The 21,525-nt window shown below is 38.0% G+C and overlaps 1 protein-coding gene across 1 annotated transcript in view; it reads right to left on the bottom strand.

The window, feature by feature from the left end:
* Positions 1-1,823: 1,823 nt before the first annotated feature.
* LOC6567867 (dopamine D2-like receptor) overlaps positions 1,824-21,525 on the bottom strand; it is a 31,905-nt gene continuing 12,203 nt past the window's right edge. Inside the window, exons 2-6 of the mRNA XM_001994047.2 lie at positions 10,791-11,023; positions 10,503-10,731; positions 8,184-8,322; positions 7,730-8,110; positions 1,824-3,501 (exon numbers count right to left, since the gene is read on the bottom strand). Of these exons, the coding sequence (XP_001994083.2) occupies positions 2,151-3,501; positions 7,730-8,110; positions 8,184-8,322; positions 10,503-10,731; positions 10,791-11,023 (2,333 nt within the window). The 3' untranslated portion in view covers positions 1,824-2,150. The remainder of the gene's footprint in view (positions 3,502-7,729; positions 8,111-8,183; positions 8,323-10,502; positions 10,732-10,790; positions 11,024-21,525) is intronic.

Genomic DNA, 21,525 nt, shown 5'->3' with positions numbered 1-21,525 from the left:
CCACGCTGCAAATTTGTCGCTTACTTTGTAGCCACATCACAAAATTACGCTTTAAACTTGAAACTTTTGCGAGCCAAATAGCTTTCATTATGGCTTTTCTTATTGTTGCTGCCAATACTGCTTGTTTGATGTGCTGCTTCAAGCATCTGTTTTTCAACAACCGTCTCAGAGCACCTTTTACGTGACCAGCGCAAATGTTTTATTTTTCCAACGGAATGAAGCCAAATGAATCAACTTTTCAAATAAAAATAGCAATCTGTTCGATAAAAATAACAACAGCAACAATCATTTCTCATGGACTTTGCGAACGTGTTGTTTTTGGGGCGTTTTCAATAAATTTGGCATGTTTTTCGCATTAGCGGCTTGCAAATTTTGCCATAAATTAACAATGCATTATTGCGTAAAATAGCCTGAGTGAACAAATAAATAAAGCTCAGCTAATATTGATTGCAATTTGTTTAATCAACTTATCACTTATCAACAACAACAAACAGCAAATTGTTTATTGATTCATAATTCTGTGGAAATACCTATTAATGCATTTGGCTCTAAAGTGCCTGCAAATATATACGAAATTTCGTCAGCACAATTTGCAATTAAAACCGAATTAAGTTTGTGTACCCTCGCTCTATTTGGACGTCTCCTACTAGGTTGTACTTAACATAGTCATTCCATGTTTAGAAAATCGATATCAGATAAGAGCTCCTCCTTCTCCTATACCCTGTTCTTTTTGTCCAGCTTGGGCATAGATAAAAATAAAATATTAGTTTTAAAATAGCCTAAGGAACGGAAGGACACAACAACTAAAACACTTTTACACGTAGAACTCATTATCTGCAAAATAATGCTTGCTTGTCCCCTTCTCTTCGGCTCCTAGAACAATTTAAATATTTCTTCCTTCCGAAATTAAATACAAATAGTAAAATAGCTTGTCTCCTTTAAAATTCGCTAGAGTGGAATTTGCTCAAATTTTAAGTAGTATAATAGAGACTTTGACACATTTGCATACATTTCATATAAAAGCTCATTAAATGATTAGAAATCAATAGATAGATTTTGCACGGCTTGCGAGATTTCTTCCTGCCTCATCGAAAATAAATCGTAAAGATTCTCTTTAATTTACAAATTTCTTTATTTGTGATTTTCAACAAGGGAAACGTATGATATTTTAAGGATTATATGACGAAATATAATTACTTGAAAATCTGTTTTGCCTCATTTAATAATCCCGTTATATGATTGCACAGCCCACGGCGGATTGAAGAGTAGATAGGAGAGGAGATAGAGGAGAGTGAGAGAGAGAGAGAGGAACACAAACTTAATACACCTTGTGAACCACAATTATAGAACGACATGTTGTGCTGTGGCCTGTGGCAACTAAGCTTCTTGGCCAGCTAAAACAGCCTGCAAACAGCTGACCAGGGAGACTTGAAGATGGTAGGCTGGCAGGGTTGGGTTCGGGTCGCTTCGGTTTGGTTGAGTTTGCTTGGTTGGGTTGGGTGGGATGGATAGAGCTATAGCAACCATTTGGTGTGGTGTCGGCTTGCTTTGCAAATGTGCTCAATGGCATGGAAATTGAATTTGAAATTAATTAGAGAACTAAGCCACTAGAACATGGAAACGCATACACACAGACACAGGCACACTCAGAGAAACAATCGCCCTGATAAATATATTTGTAAAAATCAAATATTCCTTAAGTCGAAATTATACAAATATTTTATATATTTGATAATAAATTATAATAAAAAAACCAATTAGAATATATAAATTTGACGAAATTAAAAAAAAATAAATAACAATACTTTAATCTAGTGATATTTTTTCTGTGTGCACACACACATTCACACACACAAACCACAATACGCACATACACCAACCTCTGAGCATTTGATTTTGGGTGGTGCTGCTGTGGGGTACACCACAAGCTCGAGCACATAGAAAATTGGACTGGTTTATAAGTTTGCCGTTGAGCTGCTGTTCGAATGCCTCTTGAGGACACCACCACCACCACAACCACCACTGGCACTACCGATGACGACCGTTGAGCGCTGCTCGAAATCAAAGCTGGCACACTTGATGGGTGGCGGTTTGAGATTTTTAAGTGGATTCGAATTTGTTTTCAGCTTGCCGGACTTAACCGGCGTCTGCTATCTACTCGGCCGCCAAGCACTGTTGCTGGAATAGCGGCAGAGGAGTACCTTCTTGAAGGCCTGTCGGAATACTTTATTGAATATGGTGTAGAAAATGGGATTCACCATGGAGCTGGCATAGCCCAGCCAGGTGACAACATCGAATACCCAATGACTTATCCTCTCCTCGCACTCCCCGCACACCGTCGGCAACAGATTGAGCACAAAAAACGGTGACCAAAGTATGACAAATGTGAAGAAGACCACACCCAGCACCTTGGTTGCCTTCTGCTCCAGCCGGATGATCCGTCCATGGCGGGAGGAGTTTCTCGAGATGACGCTAGAGTTGCGGGAATGATGGGATCGCACTGTTTGCTGTCGCTGCAGCAGGCACGGTGAGGATTGTGGCGTTCTGGATTTACTTCCTGCCTCTCCAGCGCCCTGATAATTCATATTCTGATGACTGCGTAGGGTTGCCGAGCGTCGCAGCGGCGTCGTCGTCGTTGTCGTCGTACATGATGCCGTCTTTGTGGGGGTGAGGAGCAGAGAGGTGCGTACACCGCCAAAGCTACTACCTCGTCGACGATGACGACTGGCCTCCCAGGTAATAACCGAGGCGGTCTTCGATATGCTCAGTTTGCGTCGACCCGGACAGGGTGTGCCGGGTGCTGCTAAGAATCCACTGCTCGGCGACAGGGTGTTCGCGGTGGCACCACCAGCTGCACTTGCACCGCCTGCTGCTAGGCCGACGCTAAGGCTGTTCGTCAGCGCATTGCCCTTGTTGCCAGCGGCACTGCTGCAGAGTAGTAGTTCCATTTCACTGGGCGAACTACTCACCGCCGTTGCCGTTGTTGTCGTCGTGGTGGTCACCTTGAAAGCGGACGATATAATCTTAACTTCGGCGGTCTTCACGCAGCTCGGCAGCGGACGATCCCCGAAGTAGGGGCAGGTGCACACAGACGGCAGCTGCAGATAATCCGACTGATGACTTGGACTGACGGTCACGCGGCATTGCTTGACCGGCTGCTGCTGTTGCTGCTGCTGATGGTCAACCTCTGTGTCCGAGTGACAACCCTTGCTAATGGACGACGATTTCGATGGCTTCTCCTCGTCCTCGTCGTCGTCGTCGTCATCGTCGTCGACGACATCATCATCATAATCGTCGTCCTGGCTCTCGTGCAGCGTCTTGTGCTGTGTGTAGAGTGCATTTTTTGGCAAACTATTGTAGCGTTTGCGTCTTCGCAGTGAGTCCTGTTCCTCATCCTCGGCATCCTCGCTGCCAGCGCGTTGTTCCCGGCCAGAAACTGCTGAGGAGGCGCGTCGTCGTTTCTTGTAGGCGCGCAGCCTTTGTGACAACTGTGAAAGGGTCCTGTGAAAAATATAAAAGAAGAGAAGAATATATTTAATTATGATGTACCTATATGTAAATGTAAATATTTCTACATTTTTGAATATCTTTCGAGAGCCTAAATCCTCATAATGAACACATTTTTCTGGGAAAAACTTTCAGTTCCTTTTTAGTTGGCATCAATTTATTATTACGTTTTTTAAATTATAAATTGCTATATTAAATTTCCAAATGCTTTATTAAATCACATCTCAAACGGGTTAAGTTCATGTCAAAATAAATCTTTTTAACATAAAAGTTACAAAATGCATATTTATTGCCTTTGTACACTTCAAGCTTGTCAAAATTGAGCAGATTACTTCTGATTTAATATTTTATTTGTTTTGACAGGCAACTTAAGCATACTGCAAAAATTGTTTTGGATTTGTGTGCCTTTTTTTTCGCGCGTAAACTTTTTATGGAATTTAATATTGTATTTTAAAGTTGTATTTCAAATAAAATAAGAGTCTTTTAGGATAAGTATGAATGCATTCTCTAAAACATAGACTATTTATTCGATTATTCATTTTGACTATCTGCGAGTACTTGAAGCGACATTTTCGCATTTAAAACTCGCAGATTAAAACTTAAGTTTATACTTTAATTGCATAAGAGGGTTTACTTTATGGACTTTTGTGTTTATATATATATCATATATTTTCGAAATTCACACGCGTCCTCACCTTTTTTTCTCATATTTTATGTTGTCGTTCACATTGTGTGAATTTGTTTAACTCAATTTTTTAAATTAAAATTGTTCAGTCAATTGGCAAACAGAGTGCCTGAAAGCACGTCCGAAAATACACACTCACACATCCACACACGCAAAAATACAAACACCGACACGCCTTGTGGTCACCTGGCCTCCTACACGCTGAAAAGTATGCAACGCTTTTTGTTTGTTTTTCCACTGCCGCCACGCGCACAAAATCCGCAGAATGCGCTTTGTGGTCGGTGTCGTTGCTTGTTGCCCTTGTTTTTGTTTCAATTTTGCTCTTGTTGTTTTTTTTTTTTTTTTTTTTTTGTGTATGTGTTTTTCTTCTTTTGAAGTGTTGTTCTTCTTGGTTCTGGCTCGCTACTCAGGTTTTCATTTTGAATTCATTTTAATAAAGCGTATGAATTTGAGCGCTGGCTTTGCGGCTGGCTTTCAGCTTTCACTTTGCCGCCATTTGTTTTGCATGCAAATGTTGAAGCAGCCGCAACTTCATTTGCTGCTAATGAAGGTGTCGTTGCGGGGGGCTTATGGTAAAGACACCCGAGGGGAGGGGAAATATGGCGGGTATTGTCAGCACTCATTATGCATCCTTGACGCTTCTGATTTGTTTGCACAAGACGCGAGCGCATAAATTGAGATGCAGCTAAGAGAATAGGTGAGGTGGCAGCTGGCATTTGGAAAATGGAAGATTGAAGATGTGAAACAGTGAAACAGGCAAAAAGGTGACACCATCTCATTATGCGCAAGTATAACAAAAGCGAAAGCATCTGCTTGCCGGCTTTGTTATTGTTTCAACCACAAAGGAATTAAAACAGCTGCCAAGCAAGTAGTAGCTCATCCGACCGAGCCGCCTACACAGTAAACAATTTTGTGTTTCAATTTAATGCCACTTGGTGTTCAAATATGTATAACCATTCCCAAATCTACTGAACTTTGCACCGCTGTGGTTGTTTGAAAAAAGGTAAGTAATTAAGAATTTAAATTTAGAAACAGAGAGATAGATACGGAAGAGCAATCAAACTTGAGAGAAACAACAGCAAAAAATTTAATCACATCAATAATAAGGGAATTTAAAATTGAGTTGAACTTAGCTTAAAAAATATAATTAAATAAATTGAAAAACTGCGGACGCATATTGAATTATTATCCTGAAACCAACTGATTGAACTGATATGAAAAGAATTGAATTGAATACAAGTTTCCAAGAATTTCATAAACCTTTTTGTTGGAAATAAATTGAAATCGACTCTCTCATTACCGATTTTTTTGTTAAAAAAAAGAATATACTCATTATGTGAAAAAAATAACACTGATGACAATATCATTTGTTAACATTTTTGTTGCTGTCACAGACTGCATGAGACGACAAATAGTCAAACAATTAAAAGTCGATCCAATGACTCAACTCAACTAGGATCGAATTGCCCTGCACAATGGCTGGCTTATATTGACCGCCACTTTAGGCCAGGCAATTGGCAATGAAAGGCCTTGACATTCTCCCTCTTCCCCTCTCCATCTCCCTCTTCCTCTCTCTCTCTTTTTCTACGGCAGCGGAAATCCAGTTTATTGATTGCACAAATTCGTTCATCTGTCAAACAAACTGCCAAAAGTGAAGGCCAAAACCAAAAAAAAATATATATATGGCAGAAACTGAGCATCAAAATAGATAAAAAGCTGACCCGATACTGAATCAGTTCAGATCCAATTGATTGCGGATGTATTATTGAAACTGATTTAAGTAAAAAAAAGTTCAAAGAACAGAAAAGAATTGTGCAATTAAACCTCTTTGAATTTAAAGGTGAATTTATGTGTACTTTCATTTAACATTCAAATTGTATTTTGTTGATGTGAATATTTTGTTTAAGTTAATTGATTCCGTGAAGATTTTCCAACATGGTTTTTGCGAAATTTGCTGGTCCTTGAACTAATTCAACTGCTCGCAATTTAAATACGTTAAATATCTATATTGCAGATCTGTTAAATGAAAATTGTAATTTGCTGTTTTTTTTCTTCGAAATTAACATTTTTAATTGAGTTTTTGCTGTGTATCTTTTTCTATTTCTTCTCCATTTTCTTTGCCTCGGTAACATAAACCAGTCAACTAAAATTAGAATATTATGTTGAAGAAAAACAGCAAATAATGCTGATGCCGGGGATAAAATCACTTAAACAGTGAGCAACCTTTTCTTTATGTATTTTAAAAGTGGCCAACAGAAATAAGCGTTAAGGGGGAAAAAAATTAATTATTACAAAAAATTTAACAACAATTCAAAGGCGGAAGGACAATGAAAGGCAAAAGGCCAAAACAAGCACAATGCTGGCAAAAATAAACGAGAATTAAAAAAAAATAAAAAAATAAAAAAAAATACCCACACAAATAAAACTAAATAAGTACGAACTGAACATTTGGCTTGGCTTTTGATGCGGTCAAGCGAGAGGGACTGTAACAAGAGGAGAGAATTGAGGGCTGTGTCTGGGAAATGTTCGAGGATAATGCTCTCGCTTTCTGTGGCAGCTGTTTTGGCCTTTTGTCAGCCACAGAAACCTGAAGTTGTGGCATTTACTTGCTGCTGCTTTCAGAACGACCTGGCCATGGAGTATTTTGAAAAGAGCTGTCTTCTGAAGAGCTCTTTAAAAACGTTCTCAATGTGTACATTGTGAGGCAATTGAATTTCAATTGCAAATGTATAAAAGTAATCTATAATATTAGTTTATTTTAGAATTGTAAAGTTTCTAAAGTAAACACTTCTTATTTTGTTAGCATGTGAAAAGGCTGGGAAGTTTCCTATTAAGAATGATCCAGCAAGTGGCATCAAGTGGTGCTAGTCGGATATTAGAGCTGAGTGAAAATATTAAATGAGATTGATTAACTTATTTATTTTTCCTTCCGGCAAATCCGAAATAATTGTTTTTAATTGTTAAATTAACTTAAAAAAATATATGCCAAAAATGTAAATCAAAACATAATTCGCAATAATTTCAATTATAATTTTTTCTGAAATCCCATTTATGCAGTTTTTTTGCGAACAATAATAATTAGTAAAGTGAATAATTGGATTAAATTGCAAGCTTAATTCGCTTAGCTTTTCAAAACTCTGCAATACCAATTGTGACGCAGGGAATTATGTTTTATTTAATTCATTCTCATTTCTTAATAAATAAAGCTTCGAAAATACCCGGATAATGCTTACTAACACTTAGAAAATACTTAGAATTGTTAACGACATTTTTTATTTGACTGAATACACATAAATTCTCCTTTTAACGGATTATATATGGCTTTATTGCTACATCAATTTTCTCAAGTTTATAATCTGCTTATCAGGAAGTATATGAAAACACTCTTAAAGTAATCGATCGATGTACTAAATTACTTAACTCATAAAAGCCAATATTTTCTGTTACTGTTACTGTTACTTGATCTATTTCTGTTTCGTGTGCGTCTTCCTCAATTTGGACTTTAGGCCAAACTCAATTAGGCACTTTTGCACTTACCCATCGCTCTGTTCGCCCATGCGGCTGCTGGCCAAGGAGTTGCGGGTGCTTTCGCGCTCCAATCCCAGCGTTGTGGTTGACAGGCCCAGGTTTGTGGTTTTTTTGGGCGATGTCTGTTGCAAGTTTGGCAGCTGATTTTGTTGCTGTTGCTGCAAATGTTGATGCTGCTGTTGCTGCTGTTGCTGCTGCTGCTGATGTGCTGCTGCATAGCGCTGTGGACTGCTCGAGTACGGCAGATGATTTGAAATGGAAAATTCGGATTTGGTAGGCGAGCCCGTTGTCGATGACGATGCAACGGATTCCAGACCACGTGATAATTTCAGCATCTCGGCACCAAACTGATGCAAAGCCGTCATCGTCGTTGGCGTCGGCTCCGGTATGCTATGGATTAAGTGGGTGTAGGATTAGGTTAGCTAGCTAGTTGGTAACCTTTGCAATATTGAGCGTAGCTCACCTGGAGTCGGGCAGCCAGAGTTCGTGATTGTCCAACGTGCTGAGATCTGTGTCCGTCGAGTTCGCTGAGTGGGCGTGCAGCACCGAAGAGGCGGGGCTCTGTCCCGGTTTCAACAGACGCCGCCAAGTGCAGCGACGCTCTGCAATAAATATTCACAAAAAGAGAAAAATAAAATATTAAAAGACATCATATGCCAGGACACAGAAGAAAAAAATCACATCGTGGCTATAAGCCAACTAAATGAGCTTATAAATTCGCACGAGTACACACACACACACACACACACACACACATACACACACATATACACACATGGGGATAGGGTGAAGCTCCGATACGTGCCTGAGCGAATTCGAGCTGCCTTACAGCGGACTTAGCTTAAAATAACTGAACAGAAAATACCAAACCATGTGGCACACAAACACACACACACACACAAATACAGTCAACGCTTTTCAGTTTGAACTTGGATATTAAAATCGGAATTTTCAGTGAATGTAAAATACTGAAACGGAATAATAAAGTAACATCTATATTCTATGTTCAGAAAGAAAAAGATTTATCTATATGTTTCGAAGTCGCTCAGTTTCCGACAATATTTTTATTGCAGGCAAAATTAATATATAAATTTATATGTAAGCGAATATAAACAGTAGCCTGTCTGCTGTTCACTCTTTATTTAATATATTAACAATTCTAGTGACCACTGTACACGCAATAACAAACTAAAACAGACACACAAATACAGTTGCACTTAGGCACCGTCGCAATGCGCCTCGTTGAATGCTAAACTTGCTGCTCTCGATTAGCTATCAAATGCCCTACTTCGCAGAACTACAGCGCATATCCCCACCACACCCCACCACTCTCCATCTCCCTAACCCACCGTTCACCCCATCCAGCACGGAAACCAACTGCAATGCAGCAGAAGCAGCAGCAGCAGCTAAAAGAGCAGCATTCGCAATTGCACTCGCTGTTGAAAGTCCATTAAATATGTTTAGTTTTTATTTTCATTCTGATTTGGATTTTATTGATTATTGTTATTGGCACATGGAGTGCGCTGTCGAGTGCTGCACTCGAGATCCCCGCAATGCTATTTTTTATTGAATCGCTTAAACATGAGTGCTCAAATAATATGCTCGAACTTTTGTTGTTCTGCACTCAAATTGAAAGTTTGCTTGTAATGCGTTTTAATGAGCAAATGTTGGCCCCTTGTGAATATATTGTTCATATTTATTATTAACAAGGAAAAAATTGCAAAATGGAAATTTGTAAAATGAATATTATTATTGTATGATACTTTATGACTGCTATAATAACTATGCTCTACCAGTTTCAGGTATCTAATGACGCATTTCAGAGCAACAAGCTCGGATTTGAATCGATAGGATTTGACGAGTGCTCAACTCTATGCAACACAGCATAATTGAACAACGCTTGAACTGTGCGGAAAAGATATCATTTTGAATTTCAAATTGCTTGCCACTTGGTAAAGGGATTAGGAAAGCCTATCAACAAAACAGGACATGCACGTCGATGTAGCGTTTCAGCACTGAAATTAGATATCAACCCACACACACACACACACACACACACACACACTAACTTGATTTCTGTGTGCATTGCTGCGGCTTAGAGCCATTTACATATTCTGTCTGGCAGCCTGGCTGCCCCCGGCCATGTTATGTAAAGTGCTGTGCTTGTAATATTACATGATTTTGGCTAAAGTGAAAATTATATTAAACACCAACAGCTGTTAGACGAAGTCAGCCTAGAAGGATGTCATAAAATGCACAGCTTTGTGAGTTAGTAAAATTGTACAAGAAATTAACTATTTGCGAAATGACGAGCGAAGTTATTACTAGCAATGAGCTTGCTTAAGATATTTTAAGCAAAATTTTTATAGAAGCATAATTCAGCTAAGCCGTTTGTTCCTTTCAGAAATATATTAATTTTCTAGATAAAAAAAAACGATGTTTGTTCTTATTTATTATCTATTGCCGTCTGCAACACTATAAAAAAATCAATGATATCTTAATCAGACTATTGAAAACATATAAGACGTTGATTTAGAAATTAAGTTGCATAATCATATTATTTAGTTGCCATTTAGAATAGTCAAAAAAATGACTGAAATGAATGAAAAAGACATTAACGAGGAGCTAAGCAAAATTAAAACTGCTTCAATGTTGGTTACTTAATTATAAAGGTTGTTTTCAGCCACTATTTAGATGTATTTACCTTAGGGTTAGCTGTTCAATTCGTTACAGATTTCGTTACAAAAAAATAAATGAAAATAATAATTCGAAGAAAACATACCCAAAGCGGGCGCCTGGCCCAACCAGCCGCTTGCCCAGCCTGGAGTGGCTGCTGCCGTTGGTTGGCCACCGCCCAGATTCTGCCGTTGTCTGGCCAGGAGGCGCACAGTGAGGCAATAGGTGAGCAACATCACGCCCAGCGGTATGTAGAAGCAAACAATAGAGCCGACTAGCTTGTAAACCGGATCCGGTATTTGGCAAGTGCCATTCACCAGCACCGAGGCATGATCCTAGACAGCATAATCAAATTTTAGTCAAACTAAGACATCAAAATGGTTAACAGTCTCACCTTGGAGTACATCAGGCTGAGGGGCAGACTCATCGCAATGCTCAGCAGCCAGACAAAGACAATTTTGAGTGTGACTCTACGGCGAGTCTTGTTGCGCCCAAATCGCATTGGATACCGCAGCGACAAATACCGATCCACGGATATCGTGCACAGATGCATTATGCTTGCCGTGCAAAACAACACATCCAGGCATATCCACGTCAGACAGTGTTCCGAGCTCAACGGAAAGTGGCCTGAAAAGAGACGGAAAATCGAAACAACTTAGAACGTTGCAACAAAAGTTTACTATGCTGTTTTAAACAAAAGTTGAAAAGTTGTTTTTCAAAGTGAACTAAGTATAGAAATAGAAAAATTGTAGGTTAAAATTATATTTCAATTTATTTCTAGAGATCGAACAATATCAAAGTTGGTGATGCTGAAAGTCTTTAATGTTCATGCAAATATCAGCATTAATATTTGCAAACGTATTATCCGTAATTGAATAATCTAGTTTTAGAACATATAGTTTTTTAAAGTAATACTAAAACATTTTTGGTTTAATATCTCCATATAAGAGATTCAATTTATTGCATTTTTTCGATTGTTGATGTTTTATTAGCTGACTCTCAAACTTAAACTGTAGAAAATATAGACTGTTGAGTTTTGGGAAATTGACTAAGCACCTCTGGTGACTAGTTTTAAAACTGTGCTAGACTTAACACTAATATTAAGATTGTTGCAATACTTTACTTGACATAGCAAGACGTTTGTCTGTGGTTTTTGGGCCAGACAAACAGCCTATAAAACCCAATTCGTTTTGTCAACAGAGTATAATAAGTTTGACTGGGACTTTTGTTGGACTGCCTTCTAGTTGTAAATAACAATAACAAAATACATACGGTCTGCCAAGTGAGAGCAATATTTTCCAACTAGCCACCGAAACAGAAGGCCAACTGTCGTTGGACCATTTGATTTGATTTTCTCTTTTCGTTTTGCTAGACTTCTTGCTCTAATATTTGTGGCACCTCCAACCTTATGGTCACGGCTGCTGTTGTGGCTGCCTCTATTCTTTTATTCTGTTATGCAACATATTTGTGCCGGCTCACCTCCACCCGCCTCCTGGACAGTCGTTTTGCACAGCTGTTGGGCGTCATAACTCAGCGAGGTGCTCCACAAGCCAAGCATATATCCTTTAATGCCTTGTGCAGGACAAGCAGCACAAAGAGTATACAACTCTGTGTTCGTGTGTGCGTGTGTGTGTGTAAATTTATATATGTATATATACTGCAATGAGATGTGGCATGTGTGTTTCAGTGTATTTTGTAAGATTTGTGAGCCGGATTTGTGGCTGGTATTTGACTGGGAATGAATATCGTATTGCACAAGATATGTATATTTATCATTTCTCTGTGTAAACTGCAGCATTTGAATTATAGCGCCCGATAAGAAATGTGTATGCACTTGAAGGTATGCAGACACGTGATTTACTATAGCAACTACTCCACAAGATTTGAAATACATATCAAATTGTAGCTGATGGGTTTAATAGAGTAAAGCGACTAAAGCTAATATAAATCGATAAATCTTAATATTTAATTTGTTACCATTTATTAAGTCAAAATTTGACATTCATGAAGATTTTCTTTAATTCAAATTACCCTATTAAGCCAGATTGTAAGACAGTCATTTATTAAATTAGTATTTATGGTTTTCCCACACGGTCAAGGTAGTCTTGTAATTGCTTAGCCTAAAATTCGATACCTAAATAAACCCTTGTAAAAAGAATACAATATATATATTTAGAGCACTTGTAATGCATTCGAAGTAGAATTATAACTTATATTTTAATGTTTTGTCAATTCCTTTGACTTGCAGTGAAATCATGATTGTTATCTTTGGGCGCAATAAATTTTAATATTCAAATTCAAAAATAATAAGTTGGCGATTCGAAGATAGACAGATTTTTAGGATGAGTAAATTAATAAGTATGCATTCATTATTAATATACGACAAATTTAAAATCCTTTTGGACTTAGACCCCATTTATTAGATATCATATTCTGCCTTTTGTAAAATGTGAAATTCTTTGTTTTGTCGATGTCATGGAATTGATTGAAGGAATTCACCCTGTTACCAATGCTGCAATTGTCAAGCCAAATGGCTGCAAGAACATGACAAACAGTCTGCCAATCAACAGTTGCCGGCCTGTCGACATTCATATGCGCTGGTTTTTGTGGGCCATCAACATTTGTCAAGCCCACCATAAAGTGCTCAAATTGCAATCCATTTGCTTGACAGTTTCTATTCCTGGTTAGGTGTTACAAACACAAATGTTACGGCCATTGAGTCAGCCCCGGCCCAGAAACGATTTATGCACGAACCTAAAGTGTCAATTAAATCGATTTGGGGCGCCCTTTAAGCAAAAAAAAAACCAAAAAAAAAAAAAAAACTACACGTAGGCCTTTACGAAAAAAGACATTGAAAATAAATTTGTTAAAGCAACGAGCAAGAACGCGATGGAAACAATTGCGTTGCAGGAAAAGGCGGATTTGGGGTGCAGAAAGGTAACAGACTTATAACGGATACGCATGCTACCAAAGTTTCGCTTCCTGCGAATTCCTGCTCCTGTTCATGTTGCTCTTACTGTATTGTGTTCTTTTGTGTGTGTCTGTATGTATGTATGTATGTGTGCCCTTGTGTACGGAGGGGACCATTTACGGGCGACTTGGTCCGGGAATAACACAAAAAAGCCAAACTGCATGCCTGAGGTTGAAGCTGAGGTCTGGCAGCGCCTTCGGGGGATACGCTTTTATTTATGTTTCGATCTCTTTTCTTTTTTTTTTTGTCTTTTCCCCGTTCAATTCGGCTGTGTTGTATTTTGTTTTGTTTTGTTCGTATCCCCAAATAAAACATTTCAACTTACAAATGCGAAACAAATTTCAAACAAAAACGAAAAAGTTCCTTTCAGCTCCTTTTTATTAAGCAGACAAATAAATTTTTAGCTGATTTCTTTTCTTATTTTGTGCGTGTTTTGTTTTGTTTTGTTTTGCTTTGCATACACATCGAACTGTGGGGCCTCGGAAAACCAGTCGTAAAAACTAAACTCAAACACAAATAGCCAGCTAAAAGCTGAGCGTCCGAAATGACTTTGTAAATGCGTTGAAACTTATTTAATTTGCTGCAAGTTTTAGTGGGTCAAATGGAGGGCGACCAGGGGCCTAATAATGACTTTCATGTTCGTCAAATCAAGTTACACTAACCGACTACAAATAACAAAAAGAAAAGGCCAGCTAAATACTTCAAGTCATGCCGGAAATTGATGAAATTCTAGTTGCTTAGTTTTATTTTTCGCTCACACATCGGATTCGCTACTTTTGACAATAAAAGCTGTTGTGGGACGAGCCAAACGAAAGCCTTCTTCCATCCGTCCTCCAACCATCACATCAAAAGCAAATATTTGAACACTTTTTAGCGTTTGGCAAACAATTCCCTTGCAGTGTTCCAAGCGGTCAGAATGCGGAACAACTGGGAAAACCGCTTGGGAAAATATACCAAAAATGATTTATGAATAAGACAAGAATGCGAGATGAAATTATTGTTGTTGGTTATTGGTAGATGTTGCTGTTGCTGTTATTATTAGAAGACATTGATTTCACATTGTGTTTGCTTCTGTTTTATCTTAGATACAACAATTAGATACATTTTGGCGTACGGCTGTTTGCCATTGGCTAAAAGGGTTCGCACTAATTGGCTTAAGTGAATTTGTTTAGGACACATTGATGTATTCTATTTATAATTCTGCTTACCAATAAATTCAACTGCACTTCGTGAATTTAATATTTTTGGACTGAAATCCAAATGTGCGAGACGCTTCAGCGGGCATAAAATGATTCACAGAAATCGTAAATCGTAAACCAATCAGTGATAAAATATCAAATAACTGACAGCGCATACAACTCAGCTCAACAATACAAATAACAATCGAAATAACAACAACTTGTAGAACTCACGACAATCTCAATGATTTCTGTCAATAAAAATGTTGACAAATCAATTTGTATGCAAAAATATCAATATAAAAATATATACATGTGTATATATATATAAATATTGTACATGTATTCATATATAGATATAAAACCCCATTGTGAGACAATTTGAAAATTTGCTGCGATTATAAAATAAGCCGAATAAGTCGAATTTTCTTCATTTTTTATGCTCGCACTGTTCTTGCTGTCACGCACATTCGGCGACAATAACAATTTTCAATAAGAAATCACAAAAAAATAAAAAAGAAACGAAAAGAAAAAAATGAAAACACATTTCTTTTGGCATATGACAGCTACTTAAAGCAGTGAGGGTGCAGGAGGGCAAGGGTCGAGGGTTCGGGGTCGCATGTAGCGCGGCAAAGTTAAACAGACAGCTGCCAGACAAAACGCTTGCTGTCCTGGTGGGGGAGGGGGCGAGGAGGTTGTACTGGTAGGAGTCCTAGGGATGGGGAGAGGGGATAACGCAAGAGCAAACAATTTGCCGCACATGGCTAATAATCAATCATTTAAAGTGTTGCCTGCTTTTGAGCGCACGCTTTAAAACTGCTTCTCTCATATAATTGCCTTGCCTGCTGTTTATCTCTTTCTGTCAAACCCACACTTTCTCTCTCTCTCTCTCTCTCTCTCTCTCTCTCTCTCTCTTTCACTCTTCCCATATATGTTTCTCTCTGTTTGTTAAGCACCCGCGGCGCTTGTTGACATGTTGTCACCTCCGCTGTCAGCAAATTTATGAAATGGCATCCCCTTCCATTTCCATACTGCAATAAAAAAATAAAAAAAAATCCCCCACTTTGTTTCCCTTTTTTATGTAGTTACATGAATATATATATAGATATAAATGTATATATACTTTTGTGACTTTTGGCGCATCTGCATGTAAATATCATTTTCATTTTCATTTTCATTTTCATTTGACGCGACCCGTTGACATATTTGCATGCATATGCATGTACTCATCCCAATACACCCACAACTACATGCTTACATACAAATATACACTGAGATAATAACATTTTGACAACTTGTCAAAGTTTACCCATAAGGATGCTTCAACGTAAATGTGTTAAGATTTATGCTTGAGCAGTGTAAAATATATATACAAATACATAAAAGCAATGAATAAACTCCAATAGTAGACTGATTGGAGTTTATTGATGGTACTAGACTTGATGGTATATTGAAGTGATGAATGTAATGAATTTACAAATTAAATAAATGCAACACCATAGAGTATATATATTCTTGTTCAGCAACAACATGCTCGATTGTCCGGTTGTCCTCAATTTGTACACCAATTTTTTAAACCAGTAATATTAGCTATAGCGGATAGCTATATAATAGTTGCCAATTAGTCGACCGATTTTATTTGTGGGACTCAGATAAACCTCATGTCACCCGTTCTGATGCAATATAACTACACTAATTTGGAATATTAACTTTGTTCCAGTAGATACATGGATTACATCTAAATAAAATTAGCTTGAAGCAACAAATTTTTTAATCGCAAAAGCAAAACATAATAATATTTTGAACTCTGAACTAAAAGAAAAAGATACTTGCTCAATCAATCAAGAATTTCTCGTAAATTGTCAAAGTCAATGTCAATGGAAAAGAGTACTTTGCTTAATCCTCACCTATCAGGCATCCAAAAAAAACTAGTCTTCCTAAATAAACGAATAAATGGAACGTACACTGCAAGGATATAGTAGGGTACTCTATATTAAGTAAATGATTTTGAAGCCTGTTGTCTTCTTGTCCAAGTTGTAATTAGTATAATATCTTGAGTCAGATTAAATTGGAAGTACTTCGCAATATATAAAATGTATCGCCCAAGCTTTAAGAATGCAATCGATACACTCATATTTTTGCTCAGTGTACGTATTCTATATGTATTCGTGCTTGTGCTCTTGTATCTCTGACCCCCATGAGATGTATTTTGGTTTGTTTGTTGTTTCGTTTCCGTGTTTCAACGATATGTTGAATGCTGTGCCAAAAAAAAAAGGAAAAGTAAAAGAAAAACGTGTTGTCAGTCCCGATTCTGGTTTCAAATGTTGTCGCAGCTGTTACTGGTTGTTGTTGCCGTTTTGTGTGTGTTTTTGTGGTCGAATATTTGCGATGACAGCAGCCGAGCATGCGCTGCCATGCAGCAAATCTCCAAAGGATGCCGTATGCTAAATGGAAAACCATAATGAAAATGTTGAGTGGTCAGCCTATGGCCTCCAATGCTCCTCCATGTGCACTATTATGGTCAATCATGGCATAGTAATGATCATTTCATATACACATATATTACAACCACATTAAAATAAATAAATAAAATCGTTGCAATTCTGTCACGTTTTCCACATACGAAAAGCGTTTTTTTGTGCACACAAAGAGAGAGATTTTTCTTAGAAGCGAATAGGAAACCTAATCTAAGCATTATTTGCATAAATAAATCAGATAAGAACACTAAATTTAAATGCAAATTATATTGGAATAATCTCCTTACTATGTGACGATTGAGCTTTAACGAAGTATTTATCTGGGCACATCTTGTGTATCCTGTATATCCGCCTCCACCTCCTGTTCCAGGCAAAAGACTCGGGTATCACTCACTCGCATCAAAACGCTAAACAAAATTCTCAATGTCTAAAAAAAAAAAAATTAAGAAAACAAATAAAAGTGTCAGCAAAGACCAACAACAACAAAAACGAGAAGAAGAACGAGAACAACAACAACAACAACAATGTAAGAGGTCGAGTTCAAGCGGCATCCATACGGAAGCAAAAGTCATTTGCATTATTGCCAGACTGTGTCCCGCTGGGTCTGTCTATGTGTGTGTGTGTGTGTGTGAGTTTTAGCACACCTGAGTACCTGTGCAGAGCTCAGCGAATGTCAAGAACATGAAACGAAATCGAAAGTCAAATGCCAAAGAGAGAGAGAAAAAATATAAGAAAATATACAAGGAGGAGACGACATCCTCCTGGCTGAGTCTGCTCGCAAAACTCAAATTGTGGTGAAATTTTTGCATGAAAATGGCAAACATAGAAAATAGAAAATAGAAAATAGCAAGCAAATGAGTTCAAAGTCAAACGGCGCTAAAAACGACAATGTTTGTGGAGTCGATGAAGGAGGCGAGCACATCGGCTCAATCTGCAGAAACTAACCGATGAGCGTCCACGTTTCCCTGCAGGCAGCCTCGTTTCTAATAGCTTTCGATTTCCGCTTTGGTCCCCTGCGTCGCCCCACTCCCCGGCGTGACTCCTTTCCCGCTTCCCGGCGGCATATCAACACCATTGAGCTGATGGCAACCATCGCTGGCAAAAGTCCATTAAATAGTTTACTTTATGCATGGCAGGCACATTTTACCCTATAGTTATTTATTTGATTTGCCGTCCATTTGCTGCGAATGATGATGATGATGATGATGATGATGACGACAATGATGAACCCGTCAAAAGGATAAGGCAAGTTAAAGGCCACAGCTACAACAATAGCCAGAGCATAAGCACAAGCACCAAACTCACAATATCTCGGCCAAGTTTTTATACTCACTCATTTTTTAGTAACAACGGGTAGCTTGTGCTCTTGTCACTTATTAATTATGAATGCGAAACTGTGAATTTCAAATTAATCCGTATTCTACAACTAGAGTAATCTCTTAACAACTAGAGCATTTCATTTTGGAAGTTATTCTATAATTTTATGACAATTTCTACAGTCCAATTTTATTTTATTAAACAGAGGGAAAATAATAATCAAAATGCCTATCAACTGCTGTACAATTTGTCTTTAAGTGTGTAATTTTAAATGACGCAAATTTAAACAGTTGTAAGTCAAGGCCATAAACTAAAAGTGGAGCTGTCTATTTAGACTTTAAAGTAGAGGGTATTTTACACTCAGAAGTATCTCAAATGCAGCACACTCATATATGTATTTGCCTAAGCAACTCAACAGAATAACCAGCACGTGTGCTTGTGTGGGTGTATGTGTCTATGTGTGTGTGTGTGTGTGTGTGTGTGTGTGGTGTCCTGGCTGATGCACGTAGTCACCGCATGTTCCGCTGCGGCTTTGAGTTCATGTCCTCGTGTACGTTCTGCCACTTGTGCGGAAGTGTCTATCATATGCATGTTAATAGCTTCCCCAACGCTCAAATTTAGCACAATTCAAACTGTGTGTTCTAATGCGTGTGTGGGCGTATGTGTGTGTGTGTGTGTGCGTGTGTGTTTGCATTTGTATTTGTGTTTATAGTTGAGCTTCGGTCCTTTCAATAAATGATTATTCGCTGAAAGAGGATAATGATTACGAATAAATACACGAACGCAACGCTTTCAGTAAACCAATTTTCATATTCTCTTTCCGTACCCAAATAACTAGGAATTCATCACCGGATTTATCTTAAAAAAAACACTTTGCTTTATTTAAGATATAAATGTATGTGGGAAACCGGTGAGATAAGCCAACAAAACAAAAAAATTCAATTAAATTGCAAACAGGTGTTATGTAAATTTATTTAAATTTTTATATTTTAATGGATATAAATATCCCATTGAATATTTAAAAACAAAGCACGAACAGAAATGGCCAAGACTCACCAGGCCATAACCTCAATCTCTTTTTGGCTCCCTTCATCCGCCTTGCTCACTCTTTTCCTATCTCTCGCTGAGCAATCTTTTTTCTTTTTTTTTTTTTTGATTTATTTTCACACTTCAGCAAACTTAAGCGACATACACACCCAGCAAAAGCCACATAAAATATAATAAAAGCCCACATCAGCACAGTGGATAAAACACTGGGGAACTCTCTCTGTTCCCCATCCCTTGCTCTCACCATCCATTCTTCGCTCATTCTCTTTTTATATATTAATACTCTTTAATATTATTCATTTGCTTCCATGCTGGCACATCTGCAAGCAGTTCTCATTTAAACAGATTTCAAGAATTAAGTTAAGAATTTTATGCAGCTGAAAATATATTTCATGGTTTACTAATCCGAATAAATAATTCAAGACTCAAATAGCTAAGTCTAATTAATTTTATGCATTGGAATTTTTCAGAATAACTCTTATTTTACCAACTGCCACGTAGTATGAAAAACATTTTCAAACTAATATCTAACAATCATTATATATTCCCTCCGCAAGGGATTCTCTTAATGTGAGCGCATTTGAACTTCGTTGTATTAACATAAAAAATGAGCTGGGATTTTTATGAATTTTTATGAATGGTGTTGTAATTGTTGCGCCTCCGTTGTTGTCTCTGTCAGTTAGTCGCAAGTGTCCTTTTTTGCACATCCCATCTCCTGCCACTGCCACTGCCACTGCCACTGCCACTGTCCTTCGCCTTCCGCACTCTGTCCACTTGGCTGGCGGGTCGCACTTTATTTCAATGTACCTTTTAATATTTACACATCGTTTTCCATTGCTTTATTTTGAATTGTTAACGCTTCGCTTAATTCGAACACCTAGGTGAAAGAAACTGCGGCTTCGTGAGGACCCTCATCCTTGCCCGCGCCCCTGCTCCTGCTCCTGCTTTCGCTCATGCTTCACTTAATGCCCGCCCATTTCTGACTCAACTTTTGATCCGGCCAGCAATTGAGAATCCACTTGTATGTGATGCCTGGAATGGCGACTGTTTCGATGCGGTTTTTTCATCTAAACTCCCCATAGCATTTGAAGGCAGTTGTGTCATTAACTTAAGCACTCGGCTATATTCCATCACAAGTCTATTTGAGTTTGGTGCAAGCTTGGGAGGCTTACACAAATTGCTTTGGTTTCGCTGCTTCATTACACGCTCTTTTAAAGTCTCCTTCTGCTTTCGCTCGCTGTTTGTCTATTTCAAGCGTTTTTCTTATGGCTTTTCCTCATTTATGTTTACTTCTGTGTCTATGTGTGTGAGGGAGAGTTGTTGGCAAACTTTTCAAATGGATTAAAAAGCACTTGTAATACCTTTCGCTCTTAGTTTTAGTTCCGACAATTGCATTGCAAAGTTATTGCAACTTTGTTTAAATAGTCTCTGCCCCCACCATCTACGGCTATAAGCGGCTTTCAGCAATTGATGAGCATTCAGTATTACAGTTGGTTATACAGTTGCAAACTTTGCGCAAAGTTTCGCTGTAAAAAAAAACTATGCCAGCAAAATTTTGGCTTGCATCTTTTAGGCTCAAGTCACAAGCACCCAACTCTGACAGACTGCAAACTGAGCACGAATTACACAAGTTTCATTTTACAAATATAGCATCAATAAGAAAACTTTTAAATATATATTTATATATATATGTCTACTGCTTGCAACCTGATACTTTCAAGTGTCAATAGACGAGTTGTTAAACTTAAAAGGTATATCATTTCGCATTTCATTTGATTTAGTGAGATTGATTAGGGCCCGAATCGAGTTACCATAGTCTGGCAGCAGTTCATTGCACCCGATTTCAATTTGTAATGAGAGCAGCCGACAACAATGCTACAGATTATATATATGTATGTATAAAGCAAGACATGCAAAAAGAAAATAAACTTTTCTTTATGCACATGAAAGGCTGGTTTCAACCCCAAACTAAATAATTTAAGACGAGACGAGCCTAAAACGATTTTTCCCTTTCTGTTTTCATTTTTTTTTTTTCTTTTTGGGTAATAAAATAAAATTACCAGACATCTACATCTAGACAACAACGTCGAGGACAACTTGCCGAAAATATGTGAGCATATCCTGTTGCCTCCTGTCTCC

This window comes from Drosophila grimshawi, unplaced genomic scaffold (genome assembly GCF_018153295.1).
Source record: "Drosophila grimshawi isolate 15287-2541.00 unplaced genomic scaffold, ASM1815329v1 contig_311, whole genome shotgun sequence".
NCBI lineage: Eukaryota > Metazoa > Arthropoda > Insecta > Diptera > Drosophilidae > Drosophila > Drosophila grimshawi.
This window is presented reverse-complemented; position numbering and strand designations above follow the sequence as displayed.